This window comes from Macrobrachium nipponense, chromosome 22 (genome assembly GCF_015104395.2).
Source record: "Macrobrachium nipponense isolate FS-2020 chromosome 22, ASM1510439v2, whole genome shotgun sequence".
Taxonomy (NCBI): domain Eukaryota; kingdom Metazoa; phylum Arthropoda; class Malacostraca; order Decapoda; family Palaemonidae; genus Macrobrachium; species Macrobrachium nipponense.
This window is the reverse complement of record NC_087213.1, coordinates 55,259,545-55,287,266: the sequence shown is the minus strand read 5'-3', so window position 1 is coordinate 55,287,266 and position 27,722 is coordinate 55,259,545. Positions and strand designations below refer to the sequence as shown.

Genomic DNA, 27,722 nt, shown 5'->3' with positions numbered 1-27,722 from the left:
AGAAGTGAAGCGTCATTTCAAGCGGATCTTAGACGTGACGCTCCGTCCAAGATTGTGACGCCGAGTAGGAAGCCCTTAGAGAGCGAAGCGTCTTCCAGACGCGAAGCGTCATCAAGACGTCAACAAGAGACGTCATACATGACGCTCGGAGAGCGGGAAGCGTCATACAAGACGTCTTCTAAAGCGCAAGAGAAGCCGCAGGTTGTGACGCCTTCCAAGTCGATCAAAACGGGAAAAAGGAAAGACTTTCATTCCCTTAGCCCCTCTCGATCGAGGAGTTTGTCTCCTCCAGAAGAGGAAAGTTCTGAAAGGAGAACAGAAACTCAGAATTATCATGAGTTGGAGCAAAACTCGGATGATGACGATCATGGAAGAGAGGGCTTGTCCAACTATAAGGTGTTGACTACCCTGCTTCTGGAGGAATACGGAGACGAGTTGACTCCGGCTGCTCCTCCTTCTCCGCGCTCGCTCTTTTCGAGTGCGAAGGCGAAGAAGCCTTCGTCTTTTCTGAAGATGAAGCCCACCATCTCGATGAAGCGGGCTTTACACGCCTTAGACTCCTGGATGAAGTCGAAGAAAGACTTAGTCAGGACAGTATTTGCATGCCTCCAGCAAGGTTAGCTGGGAAAAGAGGCATTAGGTACAAGACGGGGGAGGATATGGGTATCGCTCTCCCTTCTACTACAGAGGCAGACTTTTCGACGTTAGTTGACGCTTCAAGGCGTCCAAGTCTTATTCTGCTCGTATTACATGGAGTATTTCAGAACTGGATCATCTCCTCAAGGGGACTTTTCCATGTATTGGAAGTCTTCAACTTCTTAGATTGGTCCCTTGGGGTGATGTCCAAGAAGCTCACGATTCACAGGGAATCGAACCTGAAGCCCTGTTATGCATTTTGTCTTGCATCGACAAAGCAGTACAGGATGGATCTTTGGAAGTCTCTTCATTATTTGGAGCAGGTTCTTTTGAAGAAAAGGACGGTGTTATGGCGCCTTCTTAACAAAGGCAGTCTCGCATGCTCAGAGGGCAGCTTCTACTGTTATGCACCTCTGTCTGACTATTTGTTCCCTTCTCAGTTAGTGAAGGACGTGGCTCACTCTTTTAACTGAGAAGGCGACGCAGGATCTTCTGACGCAGTCAGCTAGGAAGAATAAACTGCTTTAGTTTCTGACAAGAAAGAAACCTAGCATTTCTCATGCAGCCCTTTCGAGGTGGTCCGATCTCCAGACCTCCCGCAAGAAGGAAGGCTCCAGAGAAGAGAGGTAGGTCCGCCTTTCGTCCCCTTTAAAAGGGAAAATGAAACATTTCTCCTCCAAGCACCAGTAGGTGCCAGGCTCCTGGGATTCGTGGAGGCCTGGACACTGATAGACGCAGACGCGTCTTCACTGAATATCATAAGGAAGGGATATCGTATCCCTTTCCTGAATACTCCGCCCCTCAACGTCAATACCAAGGGAACTATCAGCCAAGTACAAGGACCCTGTGCTGAGGGATACTCTTCGATCGATGGTGGAACAAATGTGGGACAAGAGTGCAATAGAACTAGTACTGGATCAAAACTCCCCGGGGTTTTTACAATCGCCTTTTTTCTAGTAGCGAAAGCCTCGGGAGGCTGGAGACCAGTACTAGACGTGAGCTCTCTGAACAAATTTGTTCAGAAGGAGAAGTTCTCCATGGAGACTTCTGCTTCAGTCCTAGCGTCATTACGACAAGGAGATTGGTATGGTGTCTCTAGATCTCCAGGACGCCTACTTTCACGTCCCGATCCACCCTTCGTCGAAGAAGTACTCCGTTTCATGACGGGGGGAAGGATCTTTCAGTTCAGAGCCTTGTGTTTCGGCCTGTCCACAGCTCCTCAGGTCTTCACAAGCCTGATGAGGAATGTGGCGAGATTTCTTCATCTCAATGGAGTGAATGTCTCTATGTATCTAGACGACTGGCTCATCAGGGCCAGATCGGAGAGACAGTGCTTGGAGGACCTAAAGTTAACTCTGGATTTGACCAAGGCGTTGGGATTGCTTGTGAACCTCGAGAAGTCTCAGCTGACCCCCAGACAAGACCTAGTCTATCTGGGGATTCGGATGGATTCTCGGGGTTTTCGAGTTTTTCCTTCGCAAGAGAGAACCGCAAAAAGGTTTGAGGATAATCTCTCTCTTCTTAGAGAAGCAACAAACGTCCAGCGAGGAATGGTTGAGCCTTCTGGGGACGCTTTCCTCGCTGGAACAATTCTTCCCTCTAGGGAGACTTCATATCCGTCCACTTCAATTCTTCCTCAAGAAGTCTTGGAGCTGGAAAACCGGACAACTGTCGGACGTTTTTCCCATTCCAGTGGAGATAAAGGCACACCTACAGTGGTGGTTGCTACCTCTGGAAGAGAACAAAGGGATCTCTCTAAGAACACAGAACCCAGACCTAGTGTTGTTCTCCGACGCGTCGGAGACGGGTTGGGGAGCGACATTAGGCTCAGAGGAAGTGTCAGGCACCTGGGAACCAGCACAGGTGTCCTGGCACATAAACTGCAAAGAGCTCTTCGCCGTACACCTGGCCTTGAAGAGCCTAGAACCTCGGGTGAGAGACAAGGTAGTGCAAGTAAACGTGGACAACACCACCGCACTTGCCTACATTCGGAAACAGGGAGGGACACACTCCTCGTTCCTTTACGAACTCACGAGAGACCTATTACTTTGGACGTCTCACGGAACATCTCCCTGCTGACAAGGTTCGTACAGGGAGTAAGGAATGTGAGGGCGGACAGGCTCAGCAGGAGGAACCAGGTCCTTCATACAGAATGGACTCTGCACGAGGAAGTGTGTTCTCGATCTCTGGTCTCTGTGGGGAACTCCTCATGTGGATCTCTTCGCAACATACATTTCAAAAAGGCTCCCAGTGTTTTGCTCGGTCGTGGAAGACCCAAGAGCGATTATGGTAGACGCCTTCCTGCTAAACTGGTCTCGAGTGGACGTTTACGCTTTTCCCCATTCAAAATCCTGGGTTAGTAATGAAAAAGTTTGTGGCGTCAAAAGAGACGAGGATGACTTTAATAGGCCCCACCCCTTTTGGCCGGCAGGCCCCAGGAATGGTTCACGGAGGTGGTCGGTAGAGTGGATCGTAGACTTTCCAAGATCCCTACCAGAAGGACGGATCTTCTCAAACAACACACTTCAAGAGGTACCATCAAAACCTCCCCGCTCTCGCTCTGACTGCCTTTCGACTATCGAAAGACTTGTCAGAGCGAGAGGCTTTTCTCGCGAGTGGCAAGCGCGATCGCGAGAGCCTCGCAGAACCTCCACTACGAAAGTATACCAGTCGAAGTGGGAGGTCTTTAGAAGGTGGTGTAGAGCCAAGAAGTTGTCCTCCTCCTCTACCTCTATAGCGGAAATTGCTGATTCTTGCTATTCCTGAGAGTAAAATCTCATCTAGCCGTATCCACAATAAAGGGATACAGAAAGTATGCTCTCGGCTGTATTCAGGAACAGAGGTTTAGATCTGGCAAATAACAAAGATCTCCACGATCTCATAAGATCTTTTGAGACTTCAAAGTCTAAGGAACCAGTACCTCCGAACTGGAACTTGGACGTAGTCCTCAAATATCTGTCTTCGGATAGATTCGAGCCTCCGCATCTGGCATCATTTAGAGACATAACTAGAAAATGCCTATTTCTTTTATCGTTAGCGACGGCAAAAAGAATAGTGAGTTACAAGCTCTGCAGGATAAAGTAGGATTCAAGAGAGACTCGGCTATTTGCTCGTTTAAGACCCTGTTTTTAGCGAAAAAACACCCCGAGAATCCCACGAATCCCTGGCCTAGGTCATTCGAAGTCAAAGGAATGTCTAGTCTCGTAGGCAGAGAAGCAGAGAGGTCTCTATGCCCTGTTAGAGCTCTGAAGTTCTATCTTCAGAGGAGCGTCAGTTGGGGAGGCTCTAGACAAGGTCTTTGGTGCGCGGCGGTAAAAGACCTCACAAGACTGATGTCCAAGAATGCTCTAGCGTTCTTTGTAAGAAACGTCATTACGGACGCTCATAAGGTCTGTCCGGACGAACAATTACAACTACTGAGGTAAAAGCTCATGAAGTAAGAGCGGTTGCGACGTCTCTCGCGTTTTATAAGAATATGTCGCTTAAAAACATTATTAGATACGACATATTGGAGATGCAACTCAGTATTTGCATCTCATTACTTGAAAGACGTGCGTGTGACGTATGAGAAGTGCTTTTCTCTAGGTCCTATCGTATCGGCAGATACGATTCTGGGTACGGGAGCCGACACCAATCCTTAAATGTATATACTGTTCTTCTGTTTTGGATATGTCGAGAATCTCTTCGAACAATGGAGGATTCAGGCTCGCACGGGCGGCCGTCTATGTTGTTCATAAGAGAATTCTCGTCATATCCAATTAGTTGAGTATAATTTTTTTTTTTTTTTTTTTTTTTTTTTTTTTTTTTTTTTTTTTTTTTTTTTTTTTTTGAAAAAATTATGTATGTGTGCGTAGTGGTTTTTGAGTTACGGTTGTTGTGACGAGTTCGGGGATAACTCGTAACAATCCTTAGTTCTAACACATGGTTGAGATCAGGTGGTCGGGATTGGTTGTGTGCTCCTTCATAGGTGTATTGTCATATAAGTGGATCAGCACCCATTGACAAAGTCCTTTAGGCTCTGCTGAGTAAGTGGGTAAGACCCCATCGGCAGACCCACAAGAACTCTTGGCCATAGATCACATATCTCGCTAAAGTTTCTTGAGGTGATGCAGACTACTGGGCAAACACCCACCAAGTCTACCACCTATCAGGTAGGAACCAAGGTTTTATTTATACCTACAAAACATATGTTGTTTACCTGTCTATTCCATATAGTACGCTTGTCTTACCCTCCACCGAAGGGTGCCAATCAGCTATGTATATATCTGACAGGTAAGTTGATTGTATGAAAATGATATTGTTATGTTACAATAAAGTTTCATACATACTTACCTGGCAGATATATACAATTAAAGGCCCACCCAGCCTCCCCGCAGGAGACAGGTGGAAGAGAGAAAATATGATAGAAAACGGGGATGGTTCCTAGTCCTGCCACCCAGGGCAGGCCGGTAGATCACCTGACCTACCTGTAGCGAGTGGCGCGAAATTTGAATTTCTGTCGGGGACGACGGAGTCTTAGCTATGTATATATCTGCCAGGTAAGTATGTATGAAACTTTATTGTAACATAACAATATCATTTTTGATAAGGGAAGGGATAGTTGCATTGTTTTTGGAAATGCAGAATTTTTGTATTTACAGGTTGAACTTCATAAACCAGAAGTGCCTGAGGTATCTCTGATGTTTGACACAGATGACAGCCTTGTTTGGCAGCGTCCTGGATTGAAGAAAAACAAAAATGGTGGTTATAATTCTCCAAATCTTCAGCAAGAGAATGCAAAGTCATTTCATCATTATTTGAATAGTTCATCTGCTAAAGGAACTCCACCTTTTTGCCACATCTCAGGCTTGTCTGGAGAAGAAAACTCTCCCAACTTAGTCAAAGGTACTGACAAATTTCCAAGTGGAAACAGATCTAATAGTAATATTGCTGAGCATTTTCCAAAGTCACAGACCAGTTCTGATAATATGTGGGGTAGTGCCATACCTAAGAAGCAATATAATCCCATGCTTTATAGTCCCTCTCATAGAATGTTGGAAAAAAACCCTACAGAGGCTCAAAGTAATCTTGTGAAGTACACAAACCTTCCAGCTGCAAAAAGTGAAAATATTTGCAAGTCTCCATTAGTTTCAAATAATATTCATGTTGAAGCAGATGGTGAAGCCATATATAACAAGACTGTATCTGGTGTAAAGAAAGGGGTTCATTTTGGTAACATTGTCACTTCTTCTTCAGAACCAGTTACCAGACTAGAATTTATTCCAGAACTAACTTCAGTAAGTCTCAGAGAAAGCTATAATAATGTAGGTCCTCCTCATGGTTCACAGAGTGAGGTAGGTGCCTTTAACACAAGAGTTGATATTCAGCCCAACATAAGATTTGCAAATGTATCACAGGAACCTCATAAATCTATTGTCAAAGTTCCTAACACCATTTTCAAAGATTCACACTTTGACAATGTCTACAGAGGTAAGGAACTTGCCACCAATACTTTAGCAGGTGGGTACAGTCATCAGTCCTACACTCAGCCCTATTGTCCTCCTTCATACCAGCCCTCATCTGTAGGCAAGGACGTTAAACCAATTGACTCGAATGTTTACCAGTTAATTGAAGATCAAAATCGTCACATTATTAAGCTTTACGAAACACTGGAAACCTTTTTGAAGAAAAAGGGGTCAGATGATGCCAAGGACAATAATAGCAAGAAAGATGGTTCTGTTCATCAGAAAAGAAATGATCAAGCATGTAACTGCAGTTATAGGCATGTGTCTACACAGACAGTGACCTCAAATAATGCAAATTTGCAATCTGTAGGCACCAACACAGACATTTCCTGGCCAGATCTGTTATCCACTATTAAGCAAAATGAACAGCCATCATCAGATACTGGTGCAATTAGATTGCCTGCTATGCAGAAAGAAAACAATGAAGAAGATTCACCAGCTGTCAAGGAACGTTTTTTAAATGGCAGGCACCGGAGAGTTTCAGACTTGAAGAAAACTGGAAGCGAAAGAAAAGAGATCTCATTTACCATGAGAGAAGTTGTCATGGCATCCATACAGGAGTACCAACCAAGCCCTGAACCTTCGCTTCACATCAACATGGAGGATTATAAAGATGCCAGTGAATATGAAGCTTACAATGAAGAGTCAAGGTAGGGCTGTTACTTTGTTAGTTGGCGCTGTATAATTTATATGCTTAAAACTATCTTTGTGCCTGTGCAGTGATGTTTAACATTGTATAGCTCAAGTCAAGGTATTTAATTGGGAACTTGAGGGCGGACCCACTGCCCATTCCTGAACTGTTTTGAAATTACTTTTAATGACAATAGATGATGTTACCTACATATATGTGGTACATGCAAGTACAGTTGTAGCTAAGGCTAAATGTAGCTTAGCTTTCATATGCCACGTGAACTTGTTGAACAAATTTTTGTGGCATACTGTATTAAAACCCAATTTCCATCAGCACATCTGTCTTTTCATCGCACCTAATTTTTTATTTATAGAGTACCCAGTGATGCTGGTGATTGTACAAGTTCTCCAGACCAGGGGGAGAGGGTTAGTTTTTGTGACAGAAATAATTCCCCTTATCCTCAACATAACCACCATCAGGAGAGTCAAAATATTGTGCCTTCACCAGGGAATCCACCCACCAATACATTTTATAATAATGTTATGGTGAGTTATGCTGAGTGTATTGTTTTCTGTTGGCATTAAGTTTTGTATCATGTGAGCTTGATATTCAGTTCATGAGTTGATCTGCCTTGGCAGATTTCAGACATTGGAGACAGTAAGAATAGTCAGCTGACTGATATTCATGTAAAGCATTACTGACTTTCAAAATTGGCCTTGGTTTTCCTGAAAGATTGTACAGGTTCTGTTTTTCATCAGTCTCTTCTGTTTATATATACCGTATGGTGAGAGGTTTTATTAAACAATCTATATTGCTTAGTGATGTTTACTGTTCTCCCCCATTTATTCCATGTGGCTCTTTTGTAAGACAACTTGTGATTGTTAGTGATTTTTTTTTTTAACTATCAAGAAGAACTTTGGTAATGAATAAAGATTATTGTGCTTATTGTTTGCCAAATAAGAGCTACATTTACAGTTTTAAGACTTGTGGTGAATATTATAATACAGTACATGTTTAGATTTGTTTTGATATTCTAGGGATCTCTGTTGCAATTTGCAGTGGTAAATTACATGTATAGAGAGTTTAGTTCTACCATAGAATTGTAATGTAGAGATCACGTTAGCTATCTGTGGTTCAGATGGGGCAAGAAGTCACATGAATGTCTGAACTTTCATATTTTAAAATTTTTCTCAATTACCTAGAAGAGGCAAAAGATTTTCAGTGACTTAGTATTTTTTGCTTTGAAGATTTGATTATTCAGGTGAATTGATAATCACTTCTGCTTTCCTTTGTCATAACTCGTTAATTTTGTACATGGAACTTACCCAGCAGATATATACTTAGCTATAGACTCCGTCGTCCCCGACAGAAATTCGAATTTCGCGGCACACGCTGCAGGTAGGTCAGGTGATCTACCGCCCCTGCCGCTGGGTGGCAGGAATAGGAACGATTACCGTTCTAGAACCAGATTTTCTCTGTCGCGGTAGTGTCAACATACGTTGTTGCTACCTCCTGACTTGATTTTCGTTTTTTCATCGCCATCGACCTTCTGGGCTGTCTTTTGCAGGGAAGTACTGGGTCTTTGGTTTGGCATACGCTTTTATTAATTTTTTAATGAATTTGGCTTCGAAATTTCGAAAAATATATTACGTGAAACTACCGAATTTTTCGGTAGACACTTATATTTTGCAATAAGGGAAATATTGATTTTTTTTTTTTTCACTAATACGTGTATAAGTGTTAGAACTTGATGAAGGAAATATAAGATCTAACTTCCTACTTTAGGAAGTCAGAAAGCATATAACTAGATACGCTTCCTTTAGAAGCTTTAAGAGCTCTCGTACTAACGAGCAGTTAGAGTATTGACAATTCTAGTAGTTGTTGCATCCTCATCACCTTCTTACTCCACAGAATCTACAAATTCATATGTGCAAATTTGAAGATAAATGGATGGAGCTCAAAAGGCGAGCTCTAAAAAGGTAAGAAGTGAATATAGTGTTCCCAGTGCAGTGGAGGGTGCGTCTGATCGGCTCCGTAGCGCTTCCAGGCCTAGACCTCTTCCAAACTCCCAGACCCAGTGGAGGAGGAAAGTCGACAGCCGCAGGAAGGTTAGGGAGAACCCCCACCGGTCAGGCGTCCCCTCGGCAGGTTCTGTAGAACGTCCCAGACTGCCAAGGATAGCCATTGATAAGGCATCCTTAAAAAAGTGCGTCTCTTCATCTTACATCCGAAAAGACGAAGAATGTATGTTTGGAGCGATGATCTAGCGCGTTCTCTGAAAACTAAGAGAACACTGAGGCCAGCCGCTGCCAGGCAGGGTTGCCTCGAAGTCCGCACGTCACCGAGAAACTAGCTCCGCACCGGGAGGTGTAGTGTTAATTGCCAAGCAATGTTATGTTGCTACACTAGACGAAATGGTCATCCTGGTTATATTATATCAACCGTATCTTTTCCAGTATATGAGTTGGGTTTCCTAATTAAACTTTTTTTAGAGTTAGATTTTCCCCTCTCCGAAATTCAGGTGCTTCATATATTTTGAAACATTGCATAACTTTGATGAGTAATATTTAGAATCGAACGAGATACGCGGACAATGTTCAGTCTTGAAGCTGGTTTATTACATTCGATATATGTAGTATATATATATATATATATATATATATATATATATATATATATATATATATATATATATATATATATATATGTGTGTGTGTGTGTGTGTGTGTGTGTGTGTGTGTGATTACTGTTTTATATTTATGATTGTTGTATATGATTTGATGCGTAAATTAGGCTACAAAGTGAACAAGGGCAAGTAAATTTATTCATAAAGTTTTCAGCAAAAAGTGGGAAGTTACAAAAAACTGCACTAAAATGTATTTCTTTACTAAAAACGGTTGGTTTTGCATTCATTTCTTTTAGTTCCCACAGAGTAAGTTCACAAGCTCCATAAATCCTTCGATATTCATAAGTAGTTTATTCTTTCTTTTCTTTTTTAAGCCACATTTGTCACTTTAGGTAATATGCTGTATGTTAAATCAAACGTTGGCTGAAGTATTAATGATAATAACAACCTAATATATAAACATAGGTCTAGGCTTAAAATCAATGCCATAAACATTGTAAACTGACAAAACGATATGAAACATGTAGGTCTAAATGCCACTTTTTATGATCCGGATATTTTGAATGAATGATATATTTCCCCAAGAGAATGGACAGCACATTATGCATGATTTATGGTATACATGTGCCAATCCTAAGCCAAACGAATGCCCTATTCAGGGCTATGAGTTTCAAAAAACAAAATTGGAAAAGAGCACATCATAATTGGTCCTTTTTTTTTTGTATCAATAAGCTACATTAATATAAAGAAAATCCACGATTATAATACACCACTTTCTAGCATACTGATATCGAAACTTATTCGGTTATAATCAGTTGAATCACTTCAACTTATGAAATTGCCTAATACATATTTGCAGTTGTTTTCTCAAAAAAATAAATAAAAACTCGTTACACACATGACAAAGTTTACATTAATTAAAGTCAGGTTCACCCTAAGATTTCACAATTAACCAAATGTTACTAACACACACACACACACACACACATATATATATATATATATATATATATATATATATATATATATATATATATATATATATAATTTCAAAAGGCAAATTGAAGATTGCTGGACCTAAAGAATGAATGCATTGGGTTACGTCATCTGCTGTTGACAAAATCGGTTCTTAATTGTAAATCGTGTATGGTCGTATCTGATATTGGCTCACGAACACTCGAGACTAGTGAAAATGGTTAATTTTTCAAAAATATTATTATTTTCAAAAATATTATATAATTTCAATCATTTTTTTTATTAATGAAAAAAAGTTTTAAAGGCATTTATACTATGCGGACCTACAGCGCCGCATACGTGAGAGTGCATACCTCAGCTCTGCATTCAATGCCTCCCTCTCGAATCCTCTCCGCACTTTTGGTCATTTCTCCGCGCTTTGGCAACACTGCTGCCAGGAAGCCGCGTTCCAGCAAGCTAGCGTGAGCTACGTTCCTATAGCCAGCAGCGAGGCGCGTTCCAGCTAACAGACTAGCGCGAGCCGCGTTCCTACAACCAAACGCGAGCCGCGTTCTAGAAAATTTTTCTTGGCGCAAGGCGCCTTCAAAGAGACGAAGCGCCAGCCTGGCGCAAATTGCGCCAGAAAAACAGACGGCTAGAGCAAGGAGCCTTACAGTAGAGTGGCAATCAGAACGATCCTTCCATTGAACGTTTCCGGGCAAGAGGCTCTTTCTAAAAGGGGTCTAGTAGGCGCTCGGAACTGTCAGGGCGCACGGGACCTTCCACGCAAGCGGAACGTTCCAGGAGCGAGTCTCCTTTCTAGCGTGCGGAACATTCCAGGCGCGCGGAACATTCCAGGCGCTAGGTGCAAGGATCCAGGCACCAAGAATATTCCTTTCTCTATCTGCCTCGGCAGGAAAGAAGGTAGTAGAGTATCTGCTGTGTGAGAATACGATACGGCAAATCATAAAGCACATACCGTAGTTACTTCTTTGCTGAGCAACTCAGTTACCAGTATCCTTCCAGGAATTTCCTAGGAAGGACTACGCTTAAAGGGATTGTTAAGACAACACCTACTTAGCTTCTAGATTTATCGAAGTCTTGTTTCGCATTATAAGAACTTCCTGAAGTTCGATAATAATTTATAAAGATTCCTTTATTAAATGGAGTAGCTGGGCAACTCTGGAAGAGTAAGGCCAGTCGGCTAACGAGACTGCTATCGCTTAGACACCAACGCAGTATCATGTAGGTGTCGGTCCTGAGTGGTCGATAACATGTCTCTCTCCTGCGGGATGGAATGAATAACCGTGTCTCTCCCCTACAATCGTGGTTTTAGCCTCTGATTGAGGGGATACTTAAGCAAACATAAATAAAAATATTGTCTGCCTTTTGCTAAGAAGCTTTCAATAAGAAAGATATTACAACATTTCATGCTGTTTACCGTAGGTAACATTTTAAAAGATTCTAACGCAGCGGAACTCTATATTGTATAATGCTCCATGCTTACGAAAGCATGGCTTATTAGAGTACATGCTTAGTGAGAAGATGAATGTAGTAGAGAATTCACTTTAAGACTACGGTATGGTCAAGTCTTATGCACATACCGAGGTTAACTACAGAATTCCTAGTATCCTTACAAAGGTTTTCCTAGATTAATGCTGTTTACCCACAATGTGACAGTATATAAAGGATTCTAATACGGCAGCGCGCGATATATATAATTCTCTCATCCTTTCGAGAAACGCACACAACCTTTTTAAATTCGGATATTGCTCAAGAGAAGTTGGGCGAGTCGGATGGGAAACATTCTCTTAGTGGCAGAAGTTGTTTCCCTGAATGGACTATACTACATATAAAAGTTTTTTCCCACTAAGAACGGAATTAACATGTGAAGGATGTCGGGTACCATAAAGGCATAGATGTATGGCACATAACCTAAAAAGAACTAGAAGGAAGCGCCAGCCTGGCGCAAATTGCGCCAGAAGCGCCTGCCGCGCCAGAAGCACCCATCCAAGATATTTTCTCGTTTTAGCGAGTTATTAACCTAAGAGTCCAGTAGCCTCTCGGACAGCAGGCTCGGTAACGGCAAGATTCGTTCCTGATTTCGTTACCATTTAATCGAAAAGGGGTCGCTTACAAGGAATGATGAAATGATTTATTTCACTTATATAACTTACCCGGTGGTTACATAGCTGTCGTCTCCTGACGTCACGGCAGAATTTTGAAATTCGCGGTAGCGCTAATGGTTTGACAGGTGATCCCTCTACTCCCGCCCTCTACCGGGTACCGGGAACCATTCCAACAATAAATCAGTTTAAGTTTTCCTGCCGTCGGAACCGGTAACACGGTTCCTCTGCTGGTTGGAATTTGGATTTGATCATCTTGGTTTTCTCCTTTTGGTGATGTACCTTGAGTTTACTGATCTTTTTGATAGCGCTAATCGTTATTTTGGTTTTGATATTGTTGTCCGGTTTAGGATTTTTTGAATTCCTTCACGATGTCTGACACCGGCTCTGTTCAGTATAGGGTGTGTAGTAGTGGGTGTAAGACTAGACTTCTTAAAGCTTCACTTGATCCCTCATTCATACTTGTGTTAGTTGTAGGGGACGTGAATGTTCTTTTGAGAATACGTGTGAAAGAATGTAAGTCTCTAACATCTCATAGTGGAAGGCACTGGGAAAGTATATGAGAAAGTTAGAAAAAGATAGAATCAGAAAGGCTTCACAGAGATCTTCTTCTAAGTTAGTGAGTAGCCAGGATATTCCTCTGAATTGCTATTAATCCTGTTCCTATTAACCCCGTAGTGGTTGCTCCTGCCTCGAATCTGTATCTCCCGATCCCGATCCCGTGTCAGTATTACGAGCCGATATGGACTCGAAATTTGTCTCCTTTCACCACTATGCAGAAAATGGGTGAGACAGTGCAAGAAGTGGTAGTTAAGTGTGATAAAATTACTTAGTGCAAGTGTAGTGGAGGAGGTGGTTGTTCGGCCCGTTCGTTCTCCTAGGTCTAGGCCCCTGTCAAACTCCCCAGATCCTGGGAGGAGGCATGCCGAAAACCGAAGGGAGGCGAGCGGGACCTGCTCCCGAGCAGCCGCCCCCTCAAGCAATCCTGTAGCCGTATCCCAGGATGCTGTCGCTCACCATTGGAAAGGTGTTGCGAGGAAGTGTTTTCGTCAAGTGACTCTAGTTCAGATGTTTCCTCTTATAGAGGTTGGCGTAATAAAGACTTCTAGACCGCTGAAAAGGTCGCGCGATGTTTCGACTGCTGCGGTTCCCAAGAAGGTGGCGGCTGCCGAACCTTCTTGTAGTTTTTGGGAGGAGCCTGAAGCCTTTTCTCCGGCGGTTTCGATTTATCGCCCTTCTCCTCATAGAATTGGAGAAGCCGAACACGCACACCCCTTCGGCAGCCTTCTTCCCAGAGCCTCCTTCAAGCCGATAACTTCCGCGGCTCCAGGACGTGTTTGTGGATCATCCTTCTACACCTCCCGCGCCTTCTACGTCGGTGGATCCTCAACCTTCGGTGTTTGAACAGATGAATGCCAAGTTAGGCAGTATCTTGGAGCTTTTTGGCAAGTCTCTTTTCGTCCCCGCGAATGCGCTCCCGACCGCCTTACATCTTCCGCAGACTACTGTGCAGTCCTCTTCGCAGGCTCCTTTGCAGTCGCCTCTTCAGGCTCAGACTCTCATGTGACTCCTCTTCAGACGCCACTTCAGGCGCCTAGTCGGACTCCTTTCCTGACTCCGTCTATGGCGCCACGTCAGGCTCTCGCTCGAGCGCCACCTCAGCCGCCAGCGCGGCCGCCAGCTCAGCCGCCACGCAGCCGCCAGACGCCAGCTCAGCCGCACCGGATACGTCTCAGTACAGGCTCAGACGTCTTCTCCTGCTTTCTCACCCCTCCTCGGACGCGTCAGGGGGTGTGACTTCGCCGAAACAGGATTCCTCTTCCGATGGAATGTTCGCCAGTTTCGTCGAAGGAAGCTTCGGACTTGGAGGAAGAAAGAGAAGGACTTACAGAAAAAGACAAGCATTTGTCGGGTATAAACTCCTTTTACGATCTTTTCGTTGACAACTTTGGAGATTCTTTTGCGCCTTCCGTTCCAGTTTCTCCTAGTTCGCAGTGGAAAAAGGACAGTAAGCCTGACTCCTCGTCCTCGTTCACGCGCTCGTCCTCTCGATTTCGCTACGAAAGAAAGCGATCAAGAAAGTTAACGCTTGGCTTTTGGAGAAGAGGGAACAGGGAAAAATGTTTTTTGTCTTCCCCCTTCGAGACTTTCGTCAAGGAGCCGTGTCTGGTATGACACTGGAGAAGTTTTTTCCCTGGGTGTGACTGCCTCCGCTCAGGGAGACTTTTCTAGTCTCGTGGACTCTTCCCGCAGAGCAGCCCTTAATACTGCTAAGATTTTCTTTTCAACAAATGAACTGGAGCATCTTTGCAAGAGTGTTTTCCGTGTTTTCGAAGTTGTTAGCTTCCTGGATTGGGCCATTGCTTCGCTGGCCAGGAAAGTCAAGTCATTTGGGACTTTCGGAGGAGCAGTTGAAGGATTTTGCCTCGTACTGGATTGTATCGATAAAGGCATCTGTGATGGAGCTTCGGAGCTCGCTGCCATTTTCGCCTCTGGAGTGTTGAAGAAGAGACAGCGTTTGGTGCTCCTTCTTGTCGAAAGGGGTTTCATCGAACCAGAAGTCTGCCTTGCTCTTCTCTCCTTTGGACAAGAAACACCTATTTCCGCAAGAGATTGTGAGGCGAGATCGCTCAATCTTTAAACACAAAAAGCGACCCAGGATCTTTTATCCACAGTCAGTGAAGAAGCCCAGGAAGATAGCTCCGGTTCTTTCTGCTTCTCGGAGTGCTCCCTCCACGGAAGCTCCTAAACCATTTCGAGGGAGAGCTCCCGGTTCGATCTTCCTCCAGGTTTCGTGGGAGAGGTAGAGCCTCTTCTAAAACCACTCCCTCTTCCATCAAGAAGTAGGCCGTAGTCCTCCACACAGCAGTAGGAGCCAGATTACACCTTTTGGCTGGCAGACCTGGTTTCATCTCGGAGCGGATCCTTGGACGGTCCAGGTCCTGAAGGAAGGATACACCATTCCGTTCATCAAGCACCCCCCTCTCTCACAGAATTTCCTGTGAATTTGTCAGCCTACTCGGAGAACTCCGAAAAAGTTTCTTTTGCTGCCCTCCATCAAGAAGTTCCATCGCCTTAACTGGCGAAAGAGGGCCATTAGAGTTAGTGGACTCTCCGCAGGAACCAGGATTTTACAATCGCCTTTTCCTGGTAAAGAAGGCCACGGGGGGTTGGAGACCGGTGCTGGACGTCAGTGCCCTGAACGTCTTTGTCCTGAAGACGAAGTTTTCTATGGAAACGACCCATCGGTATTAGCAGCTCTTCATCCTGGAGATTGGATGGTTTCCATAGACCTTCGGGACGCTTATTTTCTATTCCGATTCATTCGGAATCGAGAAGATTCCTGAGATTCGTGTTCCAGGGCCGCCATTTATCAGTTCAGGGCCCTCTGCTTCGGCCTGTCGACAGCTCCACAAGTGTTCACCAGAGTTCTGTCGTCAGTAGCAAAGTGGCTTCATCTAGACGGGATACGAATATCCATGTATCTAGGACGATTGGCTTCTCAGGCAAGGTCCAGACAGAAGTGTGTGGAGGACCTACAAAAGACTTTAAGGATGACGGAAAGCCTAGGTTTTGTTAGTAAAACAAGGAAAAGTCATGTCTCACTCCTTTCTAGGAGATAGTTTATTTAGGAGTGAGACTGAATTCAGTTCTTTTTCAGGCTTTTCGTCTCGCCAAAGGACGACTCATGCCTGAACAAAATAGACGAATTTCTCGTCAGACAAACTTGCTCGGCGAATCAGTGGATGAGCTTTTAGGAACCTTGGCTTCAATAGAGCAATTTGTTCATGAAACTTACCTGTCAGATATATATATAGCTTGTATTTTCTGAAGTCCGACAGAAAAAAAATTCAAAAACTTCCGGCACACACAGTGGTCGGCCAGGTGGGTTAGTACCCATTCCCGCCGCTGGGAGGCGGGTATCAGGAACCAGTCCATTTCTATTCATAATTTTTCTGTCGCCGGTGCTGGAAAACTGTTTTCAGTACCTCCGTCTTTCTTAGGATTTTGAAACTTCATGGCCGCTAAATATCCTAATTGTCTTTTGATTTATTGACTTGGATTTGTGGCTAGCATACGCTATCTTAAATTGTTTTGAATATGATCATTTTTGTATATCTGAATCTAGTTAGGCTAGTTTCAGAGTGTTTGTCTGCTAAGATAGGGTGTGGCTACCGAAAGCTTCGGTAGTTCCGCACTCGATATGCACGAGGGCTATGTGTCTTGCTTCTTTGTTGAGATTTGTCATGTAAGGAGTGTGAGACTTTGTCTAATTCCATAAGGAAGACGTATGATTCATATGTATGCAATTAATCAGTAAACAAAGTCAGGGTAGGCTAACCTAACCTGTAGACTATTTTGCCTACAACTGTAGTATGGCCTACGGGCTATAAATATGTCTCGTGAGGTAATGCCCTTTACGTTATAGATTCCATCTGTATCTTGGAATCTAAGGTGCTCGCTCTCCTATCATTGTGGTGAAAAGTGCTACTTCTGTAGTTGTTACTCCTAACCCTGTAATGTTGCCTTCGGGCTCTAAACAGTTTCTGTAGAGGGTATTGACCTTTCTCTGATACTCGTACGATTCGTAACTTAGAATCGAAAGTGCTGGCTTTGGAGAGCAAGTGAAGTGGCTAAGTGCAGTGACAGTGCCCCTTGTGTAGTGGAGGGTGCGTCAGATCGGCCTTATTTCGCCTCTAGGCCGGACCTCTGCTTGACTCCCAGGAACAGGGAGAGAGCATGTCGAAAGCCGAAGGAGGGTTACGAGGAACTCCCACCGATCTGATGTGCCTTCGGCAGACCTGAAGTTACTCCCAGGCTGCCAAAGTGCGTGCACGAATCCTGAAGGATTGCTTCTCGTCCTCCGAAGCGTCCTCCCTGCGCAGGGTTTTGGAGCTTTCGGAAGGACTCGCGCCCTCTAAATAGAAGCTTTATAGAAGAGGACGTTTCACGTCCTCTCTCTCTCTCTCGTCATGCGTTGCAGTGAGAAGTAAGAAGGCGAACGTCGCCTGAACTCGTGTACGTCTTTCCACCGAGAAAAGGGAAAGCAAGTCCATATTAGCAGGACGCTTTTGAGCGCGGACGTCCTAGCTTTGTTGCTGTGAGAATAAGAAGGCGTTCCCTCGCCCCGCGTATTCTCACACGATCAACCCTTCACCTGAGACTGCTTCGTGCAGTCGGTTTTCTCTCCGAGATGTCTAATGCTCTTCCCTGAAGGCAGTTTCGCTTGCATTGACGCCTGTCAGGAGCGTGACACTTTTCTGCACGCTTTTTTTTTTTTTTTTTTGACGCTCGGCTTGGATATATCAGAGATACGCCAGGCGCGCGCGCGGGTGCACGCCAAGCGCGCACCAGTAGACGCCGAGGCCGAGCGCACGCCAGTGGATACCGAGCGCGAGCGGCGCGCCGAGAGTGCTCGCTGCTCGCCAGTGGACGCCGAGCGGGCGCGCCGAGAGTGCTCGCTGCTCGCCAATGGACGCCGAGCGTGCTCGCTGCTAGTCAGTGGACGCCGAGCGCGCACGCCAGGTGTGTCGCCTGGCTGAACGTTTCTGTTGAAGTCTTCAAGCTGATTTGGGCCTAAAGATTTTTTACCTAACTTCGGTGATCCCTTCTACATCGCCTGCGAAGAATGTGAAGTAAGCAGTGCTTCGGAGGAAGCTTAAAGGGAAAAGGCAACTTCGTTTTCGAAACCCAGCAGACCACGGGTTTCGTGATTTATAGAGGTCTTTGTCAGTAATATTGCTTTTCGTAAAGTCCAGGATTGGATGGCGTTATGGAAAGCTCAAGGAAAGATCTCTTTTGCTCTACCGCAGTCAAGACTTTGCGGTAAGGCAGCTATGGGTTATGTAAAAGCTCGACGTCCTGCACGTCAGGACTCTCGGCAACGTTCAGTAGGATTCTTGCAAAGGCACTCATCAAAAGGAGGAAAGCTCAAGAAAGACACTTCCTTTGCCATACTGCCATAAATTTTGATACGGGAGAGGAAGCTGGTTGGAGAGTTTCTTCCTCTTCCCAGGATAATTTTGCAAGCTTTTTAGCCCATCTGAAAGGGCTTTTCAGATGATAGATTTTGTTAGTTCCTAGTCGGGACTTACGCTGCCGAATTGAACATCGTCGTTCTACCTGTCGTAAGCCGTCTCTTAACAGGATTCTTGCCCCTTCCTCGTTTGAGATGGGAATCGAAAATAAAATGCTCGACTTCCTGGATTACGTTTTGTCAATTCAGTGAATTTCCCCCATTGACAATATTCTATCGTTTTGTCAAGTAAGTGGGTATCCCCTCATTGACAAATTATCTCTTTGTCCCGTAAATGGGTTAGTTCTCATTGACAAACTTCTCATTAACTTTATATTGCGTAAGCGGATAAGCTCTTATGACAAGATTCGGAAGAGCTCTCATTCATCATTCGCAGACTCGTACAAGAAATAGACTTGTAGACTACGTCAATGAACGCTTATGTCCAATAACATAAGAAGCTTGAGCTGTCCGCTTCAATTCTCTTGAGTTTTGTTTATGAAACTTGCCTGTCAGATATGTATGTAGCTGTATTTCCGAATTCAGCTATAGTATATATGTCTGCCAGGTAAGTATGAAAAAAAAAAAAAAAAAAAAAAAAAAAAACTTTATTGCAATAAAATATCATATTTTTTGCCTTGCGTTCTTTTACTACTGGTTGGCTCAAGTCATATACGCTTGCTGTAGTTACCTCTTCGGATGGCAACCGGAGAGGTCTATTGTCTATTAATTTAAGGACATTTAATCGTTGACTACCTGCAGCCTTCCAGGAGTTTCCGATTTATCTTTTACCGTTGTATGGTAGTGTTATGACGACACAAACGCATCTATATATTTAGCGTTTTCTGTTTCGCTTAAATATACCAGCTTGAGAGTCTCTTTATGCTAAAAATTACGGACCTATTTCTTCGTAGAATAGGGTAGCTGGCAACCCAGGCATAAGTTAAGAGACGACGATCGTAAAGCTGCTGCTGTCACTGTCCTCTCCGCCAGTCCAAACGAGGCAGTACCAGCTCGTTCGCTGTCATGCGCTGTAGGTTACGTCTCTCTCTCCTGCGGATTGACTGACTAACCGTATCTCTGTGCTGGCAGTTACGTCTCTCTCTCTCCTGCGGGATTGACTGACTAACTGTTATCTCTGCCCTACAATCACGGACTTTAGCCTTAGATTGAGGGGATTTCTTACATGAATGAATAAACATTGCATTCGTTTTGCCTTACTATGTTCTCAGAGATATCTCTTACTCCTTTCGGTGCTCGTTACCGCACGGTATAGGACTACGAGTCTACCGCAACATTTCACTATTATATGCTCTCCTGCTTAGGCAAAGCGCAGCCTTTTTAGGGAAGTAAACATACTGTGTGAGGGAATGGATGAGCTTGCTGGGGACCAATTTCCTTCCTAAAGAAGTTTGTTTCCCTGAATAGACTGCAATTCAGACCTCTACAGTTTTTTCCTACCGGGAAACTGAATTTTATTAAAGATCTAGGAATGATTCTGAACATCACTCGGTGCGTTAAGTATCACTTGAGGTGATAGAAAGAAGGTGCCGGACATCTGGAGAGGGTTTCAGATGTCCTGGATCATAATCTTGAAAGAAGTGGAAGCAATTCTGTCGTCCCTCCAGTCCGGAAAACGAGGTTTTTGGAACCAGTGGTCCATATCAACTCTGATCTTCCCACAGCTCTTCATATCTTAGTAGAAGTATCTTCTCTCGGTCCCTGTTCGGGTTTACGAGAAAGAGCCTATTATAACAACAGACGTAGAATGTAACGATCCTCTAGAGGTTCGTTACAGGGGATTGCAAAAGTCCGTACGAAATCGTCTCGATCGACGGCAGCAACTACTGACTTCCGAGTGGAATCTTCTTTAGAAGTATGTTGAGAGTTATGGAGACTTTAGGGACGTCCTTTCATACATCTCTTCGCTATGATATTGAACAGGGATGGATGTTTACGTCTCTTTTTCCCCTTTTTTCAAAACGCTTAGGAAATGTAATAAGATGAGTATACCATCACAGGGAGCGACAATGACGCTAATCGCCCCATGTTGGCCTTCAAGATCCTAGATTCACAGAGGTCACGTCTTCCAAGGACTTTTCCGAGAGAGTCGGTCTACTTTATCATGAAAGGTACCTATAACCTCTCCGCTCTGAGTCTGGACTACGTTCAGACTATCGAGATGTGTGACAGCATAAGATTGCCGTCTTCCCTTTCCGTTTGAAGAATGGGATAAGCTGGCAGTCACAACTATTAAAGAATACGCAAATATGTTGTTGACGGCCTTTGGGCTCAGAGATTTGCTTCTGTCAAACAACAAAGCCCTTCACGATCTTTGAGTTCTGTGGAATCTCGAAACTCGCTCACCATCTACTTTTTGTCTCACCTGTTTTCTCGGAGTCAGACACTCGTGCGAGATCAGGAGACACATAGTAGCCCGAGTTTCTTGTTGACGAAGTCGGTTGCGTTTACACACCCCCGATGATCGTTAACATGAGACCAGGTTGGACTGTCAGGCATTCGTCCTTCGGGACTGAATCGCCTTTTTGCTCCTCGCTCCTTTCTCCTGGCACCAGAAGCTTGAGTCAGGAGTGGCTCAGGAGTTGATTCGCTAACGACGTTGGGTTGCGTTCATACCCCAAGGTTTGCTTAGCTTGAATCGCCCAGGCAGTCCAGACACTCATCCTTCAGCGAAGAATAGTGCCTTATGGTCTTCAGGGTACAGCCTTGCTGTCCTTGATGCGTCTGACTGGTCAACTGGTCGGTCACCTGACTTTAGTACAGACTGACTGACTGTGCATGTCCAGATCGAAGCTTTCAATATGGAACTTAGACATAGTCCTGAAGTTCTTGATGTCAAAGCAATTCGAACATCTCCTACCTGTTAACTTCTTGCACGTGATCAGGAAGGCCCTTTTCTAACCCTAGATACGACAAAGAGGGTTAGTGAGGTTTTCAGCCATCGTCAGAAGTTTTGGCATTAGAGAACACAAGGCGGTGCGTTCTCTAAGCCTTCCGTTGTGGCCTAAGAATGGAAACCCGTCTTGTTCTTGGGCCAGGAGCTTGGAATCAAGGATGGCACAAGTTATTGGGCAGGAGCCAGAGAGAGTCCTGTGCCCTGTCAGGTCTCTCAAGTTTTATCTACATAAAACTCAAGAAAGTCGAAGTCGTACGGACAATCTGCAGTGTTCCGAAAAGACCAGACTTGCCCATATCGAAGAACACCCTGGCTTTATTGTTAAGGAGTTCTTTCAAAAAAGCTCCTTCATTGTGTTGCACAAGATTTGAATCTTTTGAGGTTTGAATGCTCACGAGGTGAGGGCGCGGCCTCGGAAGCATTTCAACAGAGCATGGCACTCAGCAACATCCTGAGTACCATGTTTTAGCGAAGCAACTCTGTGTTTCAATTCACACTCCCTGCGAGATGTGAAGATGGCATATGAGATCTGCTGCTCGCTAGGGCCATACGTGTCTGCAGACACAATCTTGGGGGCAAAGTAGTACCACTCATCCTATCCTGTAGAAAATGGTTAGGAAGAGCTCTTAATTTAGTAGTTGTGTCGCCGACAACGGTGACTTCTTAACTCTTAAGCCTTAGTTAACCACACCTTAACTTTTGGCTAGGTGGTCAGGTGGTGATATATATTTTTATATATATATTTATTTTACTTCTTAGCCCTCATGGTATGGTCAATATGGTCTAGTCACGTCGTGGTCTCGCCCCTGTTGACAGATCATCTGGAGTGCACCAGCTATATAGGTCTCTACCTCGCTGGCAACTCTAGTAGCACAAGCAGACTTACGTGGCAATAACCACGAAGCCAGCAATGCTAACAGGTGGAACCAAGATGTAAATCATCTGCATGCATTTGTTTCCCAAAATCCTTCTATTCTGTCCCTTCCACCTCCAACGGTGGGATTCAGCTATATATATATCTGACAGGTAAGTTTCATGAACAAAATGATATTGTTATGATACAATAAAGTTTGTGGCATACTTACCTGGCAGATATATATAAGTTAAGTACCCACCACCTCCCCTCAGGGGACAGTGGAAATAAAAATTATGAATAGAAAATGGGACTGGTTCCTGATACCCGCCTCCCCCAGCGGCGGGAATGGGTACTAACCACCTGGCCGACCACGTGTGTGTGCCGGAAGTTTTTGAATTTCTGTCGGACTTCAGAAATACAGCTATATATATATCTGCCAGGTAAGTATGTATAAACTTTATTGTAACATAACAATATCATATTTGTAAGTCTGGGCAGGCTCAACATGAGACCACTTCAATTTTACTTGAAGCAGAAGTGGCAAAGGAAGAAGTTCCCAGACTCCTTCGTGTTCCCCATCTCGGAAGGAATCAAAACAGGACCTACTTTGGTGGAAATCAGAAGGAAGGCTAGAGGAAGGCTTGTCTCTAAGCCAGTTGAGCCCCAAACCTTACTCTTTTGTCAGACGCATCGGACAAAGGGTGGGGAGCTACTCTGGGGAGAAAGGAAAGTGTCGGGACTTTGGCAAATTCATCAGAGAAGCTGGCACATAAATCTAAAAAGAGTTGAAGGCGATTCATTTGGCTCTAATGCACTTCAAGACAGAGGTAAGAGGGAAAGTAGTGCTGGTTCAAGCAGACAACACCACGGCTCTCTCTTACATCAAAAAAACAGGGGGGGACACACTCGTTCTCTGTGCGAGGCGGCGAGAGACCTACTCATTTGGGCGAAAGAGAACAAGGTTGTCTTGAGCACAAGATTTATTCAAGGCTCGAAGAATGGTAAAGGCAGACATTCTCAGCAGGAGAGGACAAGTCCTCTCCACAGAGTGGACGTTACATCCTCAAATATGCAGAAGCTTTGGGGGATTTGGGGATGTCCTCAGTTGGATCTCTTCGCCACAAACAAGACAGCTCGTCTACCACTGTATTGCTCCCCAGTTCCAGACGAGGAGGCGTTTACAGTGGATGCCATGCTTCTGGACTGGTCAAATCTGGATCTTTATGCCTTTCCACCATTTCAAAATGCTAAGATTAGTTCTGGCAAAGTTCAGAGGTCATCAGAACGTCAGGATGACTCTGATAGCCCCCTTTTTGGCCGGCCAGGGAATGGTTTCCGGATCTACTACTGCTGTTGACGGACTTTCCGAGAGAGTTACCGTTAAGGAAGGATCTACTCAGACAGCCCCACTTTTCTCCGAGGTTCCATCACAACTTGTCCGCTCTTCGACTAGTCGCCTTCAGACTGTCGAGCATCTCCTCAGAAAGAGAGGATTTTCAAAGAGAGCTTCAAGGGCTATTGCTAGACCCAGAAGAGAATCCTCTGATCGAGTGTACCAAGCTAAGTGGGTCCCAATTCAGAGCTTGGTGCAAAGAATAAGGAATTTCGTCTTCTAAGACCTCTATAGCTCAGTTAGCTAACTTCCTTCTTTTTCTTCGTGAGAAGAAGAAGCTTTCTACCCAGACGATTAGGGGTTATAGAGCTATGTTGTCTTCTGTGTTCAGACATCGAGGATTAGACTTTCTAATAATCAAGACCTCTCAGACCTGATTCGTTCCTTTGATACGACCAAGACAAAGGAGTCAAGAACAGTAGCTTGGAACCTGGATGTAGTTCTTAAATGGCTGATGTCAGATAGATTCGAACCGATCTCCTCTAGTTCTTTTAGAGATCTGACCAGGAAGACCCTTTTTCTTTGTGCTTTAGCATCAGCTAGAAGAATCAGTGAGCTGCATGCTATTGATAAGAGAGTTGGATTCGCTAAGGGCAATGCCATTTGCTCATCAATGCTGGGGTTTTTGGCTAAGAATGAAAATCCCTCACGTCCTTGGCCTCGTTCTTTCTCTATAAAGAACATTTCGGAGTTAGTGGGGCCTAATGAGCCTGAATGTCTTCTCTGTCCAGTGAGAGCACTTAGACATTATGTGCAAAGGACCAAAGGTATAAGAGGTAAGAGTGATAACCTGTGGTGTTCAGTGAAAGATCCTTTCTCGTCCTCTTTCTAAAAATGCGCTCTCCTTCTTTTTAAGGAATTTGATTTCTGAGGCACACGGACAATGTCAGGACTCAGATATCAAAGTGTTTTTTAAAGTCAAAGCTCATGAAATTAGAGCAGTGTCTACGTCTATGGCCTTTAGACGTAATCTGTCTTTGAAAGACATTATTAAATCTACATATTGGAGAAGCAATCTGTCTTCGCATCTCATTATCTGACAGATTTGCAAACCACATATGAAAATTGCAGTACATTGGGGCCATTCATTGTGACTGACACGGTATTGGGTGAGGGAGAGAAGGATGTATCCCATCCTCACTAACTTTTCTCCTTGATTATGTTTTTTGTATTTTTAAGGTTGTCTGATACAGGGAGTTTTTTTTGAGTATCTTTCAGTCTTTTAATGTCTGGTGTATTTCTTAAACGGTTGTGGTGATCCCTCGTTTTTCATTGTATTTTGTGGGGTGATTTGTACTGCGCCCTGAGCAGGGCATTATAGTCTTGTCCGTTACGGTCACGTCTCAACGGCAAGTACTTATTATTGTGTCCGACGCACGGATCCATATATCCTGTCGGGTACATAAAGGCCAGCAGACCTACCAGAGGTAAGTAACCACTGAAGTCAGCGGTCTTTAAAGGTAAGGAACCTATATCTTCGGATAATTCCAACAGTTGTTATTTTAGCTGCCATTGTCCCACCACCTAAATGTGTCAATCAGCTATATGTAACCACCGGGTAAGTTATATAAGTGAAAATGACCATTTTTATAATAATATAAAGTTTCACTTATACTTACCCGGTGGTTACATAACGAAGCCCCGCCCTCCTCCCCTCATATGGACAGGTAGGCATGAAACTTCTGATTTATTGTTGGAATGGTTCCCGGTACCCGTAGAGGGCGGGAGTAAGGGATCACCTGTCAAACCATTAGCGCTACCGCGAATTTCAAATTCTGCCGTGACGTAAGGAGACGACAGCTATATGTAACCACCGGGTAAGTATAAGTGAAACTTTATATTATTATAAAAATGTCATTTTTAATCACTTAGGCCAATTCCACGACTCTCTCATATCGCAAAGAGCATCGAGAATCTCTTTTTTCGCCCCTGTTCGCGTTAACAAAAGAGAACCTATTTGGGAACAGACACGGAACGTAACGATCCTTAAGAGGTTCGATGCAAGATTTTGCATGTCCGTGAGAACCTTCTCGACGAAGATAATAACTGTTAACGTATGTCTAACACTTATTGAAAAAGAGTTGTGAGAACCTGCGGAAAGTCTTCTTCATAGATCTCTTTGTAAGGTAGAAGACGAACAGGCTTCCTTTAGACTGCTTCTTTTTTCCTCGAACCGAAGAGAGGTAGCAATATAAGACATCTTTAAATTTAAAGAAGGGGAATAAACTTTAGCCTTTTTTTTTTTTTTTTTTTTTTTTTTCCCTAGTTATAAAATTCTTAACAGATATTAAGATAACTTTTTTTTTTGTTTTTTTTTTTTTTTTAACTTTTATTAGAAAAATATTAACATGTCATTTACATAAGTAAGGTATTACAAAATATTACAAAATATTACAAATTGTACACCTACAATATTTACAAAATTACTGGATTTTTATTTTTTATTATTAACTAAGACTTTAAAACTTTTTTTCCTTAACCACTATATATTAATTTTGTGATATTTTTTTATAAACTTTACAAAATTAATACTGGCTATTTAAAAACAGTAATTAATGTACTACTATTTGTGAAAATATTATTCTTTCTTTGTAATTGTTCTTTAATAGCCACCTATCATAACAAAATTTGCTTTTTTTAATAAAGGCATCTGTTTCCTCTTTTGTGTAATGTTTCTTTTTACTAACCCAAACAAACAGCATATAAATACCCAATCCCACAATTAATACAGTCTGGCACTATTAAGATCCTTTTTAGTCCTATAACTTGAAACTAAACATTAATGTTTTCAAAACATTATCTCTATTATTTTACAAGTATTGAATAGCACACTTTTGAAATACTCCAATGATGTTTTATGTGACTACAAAAGTAAAAAATATGCAAGGTGTATTCAACATCTTCACAATGATCACATCTATCACTGTTTTGATATTTAACATTTTTAGCCTGTTGTTGGTCGCCAAGGTTCCATGTGCATATTTAAAGGCAAACTCCCTTTCCATGATACCAATGAAAGGTTTGTTTTATGCTCTCCCATACCATTTCCCAGTCCAAAAGTGGATAACTCTCTTCAATTTTTGGTGCATTTTCTGCCTTATAAATTTATAGCAGTCTTTTACTATTCAAGTTTGGGAATTTTTCATGCCGAGAAACTTTCCTATGACATCAATTTGCTACTGAGGTAAAATGATGTTGATAAAAATGAAATCTCATTATTTCCTTCAAATCTAACAAGAAGGCTTATTCGCATCTTGCAATAGAAATTGCTCAAACCTCCTATCCTCTGTATCGGGGGTTTTTAATATCACTCAAAGCTGTCGAACTGAAAATCGCTAATGATTTAAAAAAAACATTTATTATTCCCAATACCCCTTTTCTTCCCTTTAGACAAACAAAGAGTCTCTCTGCTTACAGATGGTAAGTACTCCAGACATACCCGGAAAATATGCATATTTATTTGAGCAATGTATTTTTTTTGATGGAGGCAAGGTGTGAGAAATATACCAAACTTTGGACAAAACTAGAGAATTAATAATAATAGCCTTCTGGAAAATAGACAGTTGTCTTGGACTAAGCATAGCTACTGGGCGTCAAAGGAAGAGAGGATGTATGCCTCATTTTGGCCTTAGAGAGGTTGGATTCACAGAAGTCACGTTCTCTCACAGCATGTTTCGTAAGGCTTTTCCAAGAGTATCTGGATATTCTATCAGATCTATTATAAATAGACCTATAAAACCTCTCCACTCTGAGTCTGTCCGCGTGCAGACTGACCAGAAGTGGACATGAATGAGAGGTTTTTTCAAGGTAAATGACAATAGTCATGGCGAAGACATAGAATTGCTGCAGATCGTGCTAGATGGAATGAGGAAACTGTCCTCTTCCGATACCTCTGTGAACCACATAGCGAGGTTTTTTTCTTCACTTTCAGAGGGAAGAATCACCTATATATATATCTGCTATCAAAGAACGCAGTAAAAGGCCATACTCTGTCTCTACAAAGGGAATTAGAGATAACAGAGGATTAAGATCTTCGGGATCTTATACGATACCGCAATACGAC

The 27,722-nt window shown here is 43.3% G+C and overlaps 2 protein-coding genes across 4 annotated transcripts in view; both read left to right on the top strand.

Annotated features, from left to right (window-relative positions):
- LOC135198691 (E3 ubiquitin-protein ligase TRAIP-like) overlaps positions 1–27,722 on the top strand; it is a gene marked incomplete at its 5' end in the record, with an annotated part of 425,152 nt that overhangs the window by 231,051 nt on the left and 166,379 nt on the right.
- Positions 5,277–27,722, top strand: part of LOC135198683 (uncharacterized) — a 68,994-nt gene continuing 46,548 nt past the window's right edge. The window contains exons 1-2 of the mRNA XM_064226506.1: positions 5,277–6,790; positions 7,145–7,316. Of these exons, the coding sequence (XP_064082576.1) occupies positions 5,316–6,790; positions 7,145–7,316 (1,647 nt within the window). The 5' untranslated portion in view covers positions 5,277–5,315. The remainder of the gene's footprint in view (positions 6,791–7,144; positions 7,317–27,722) is intronic.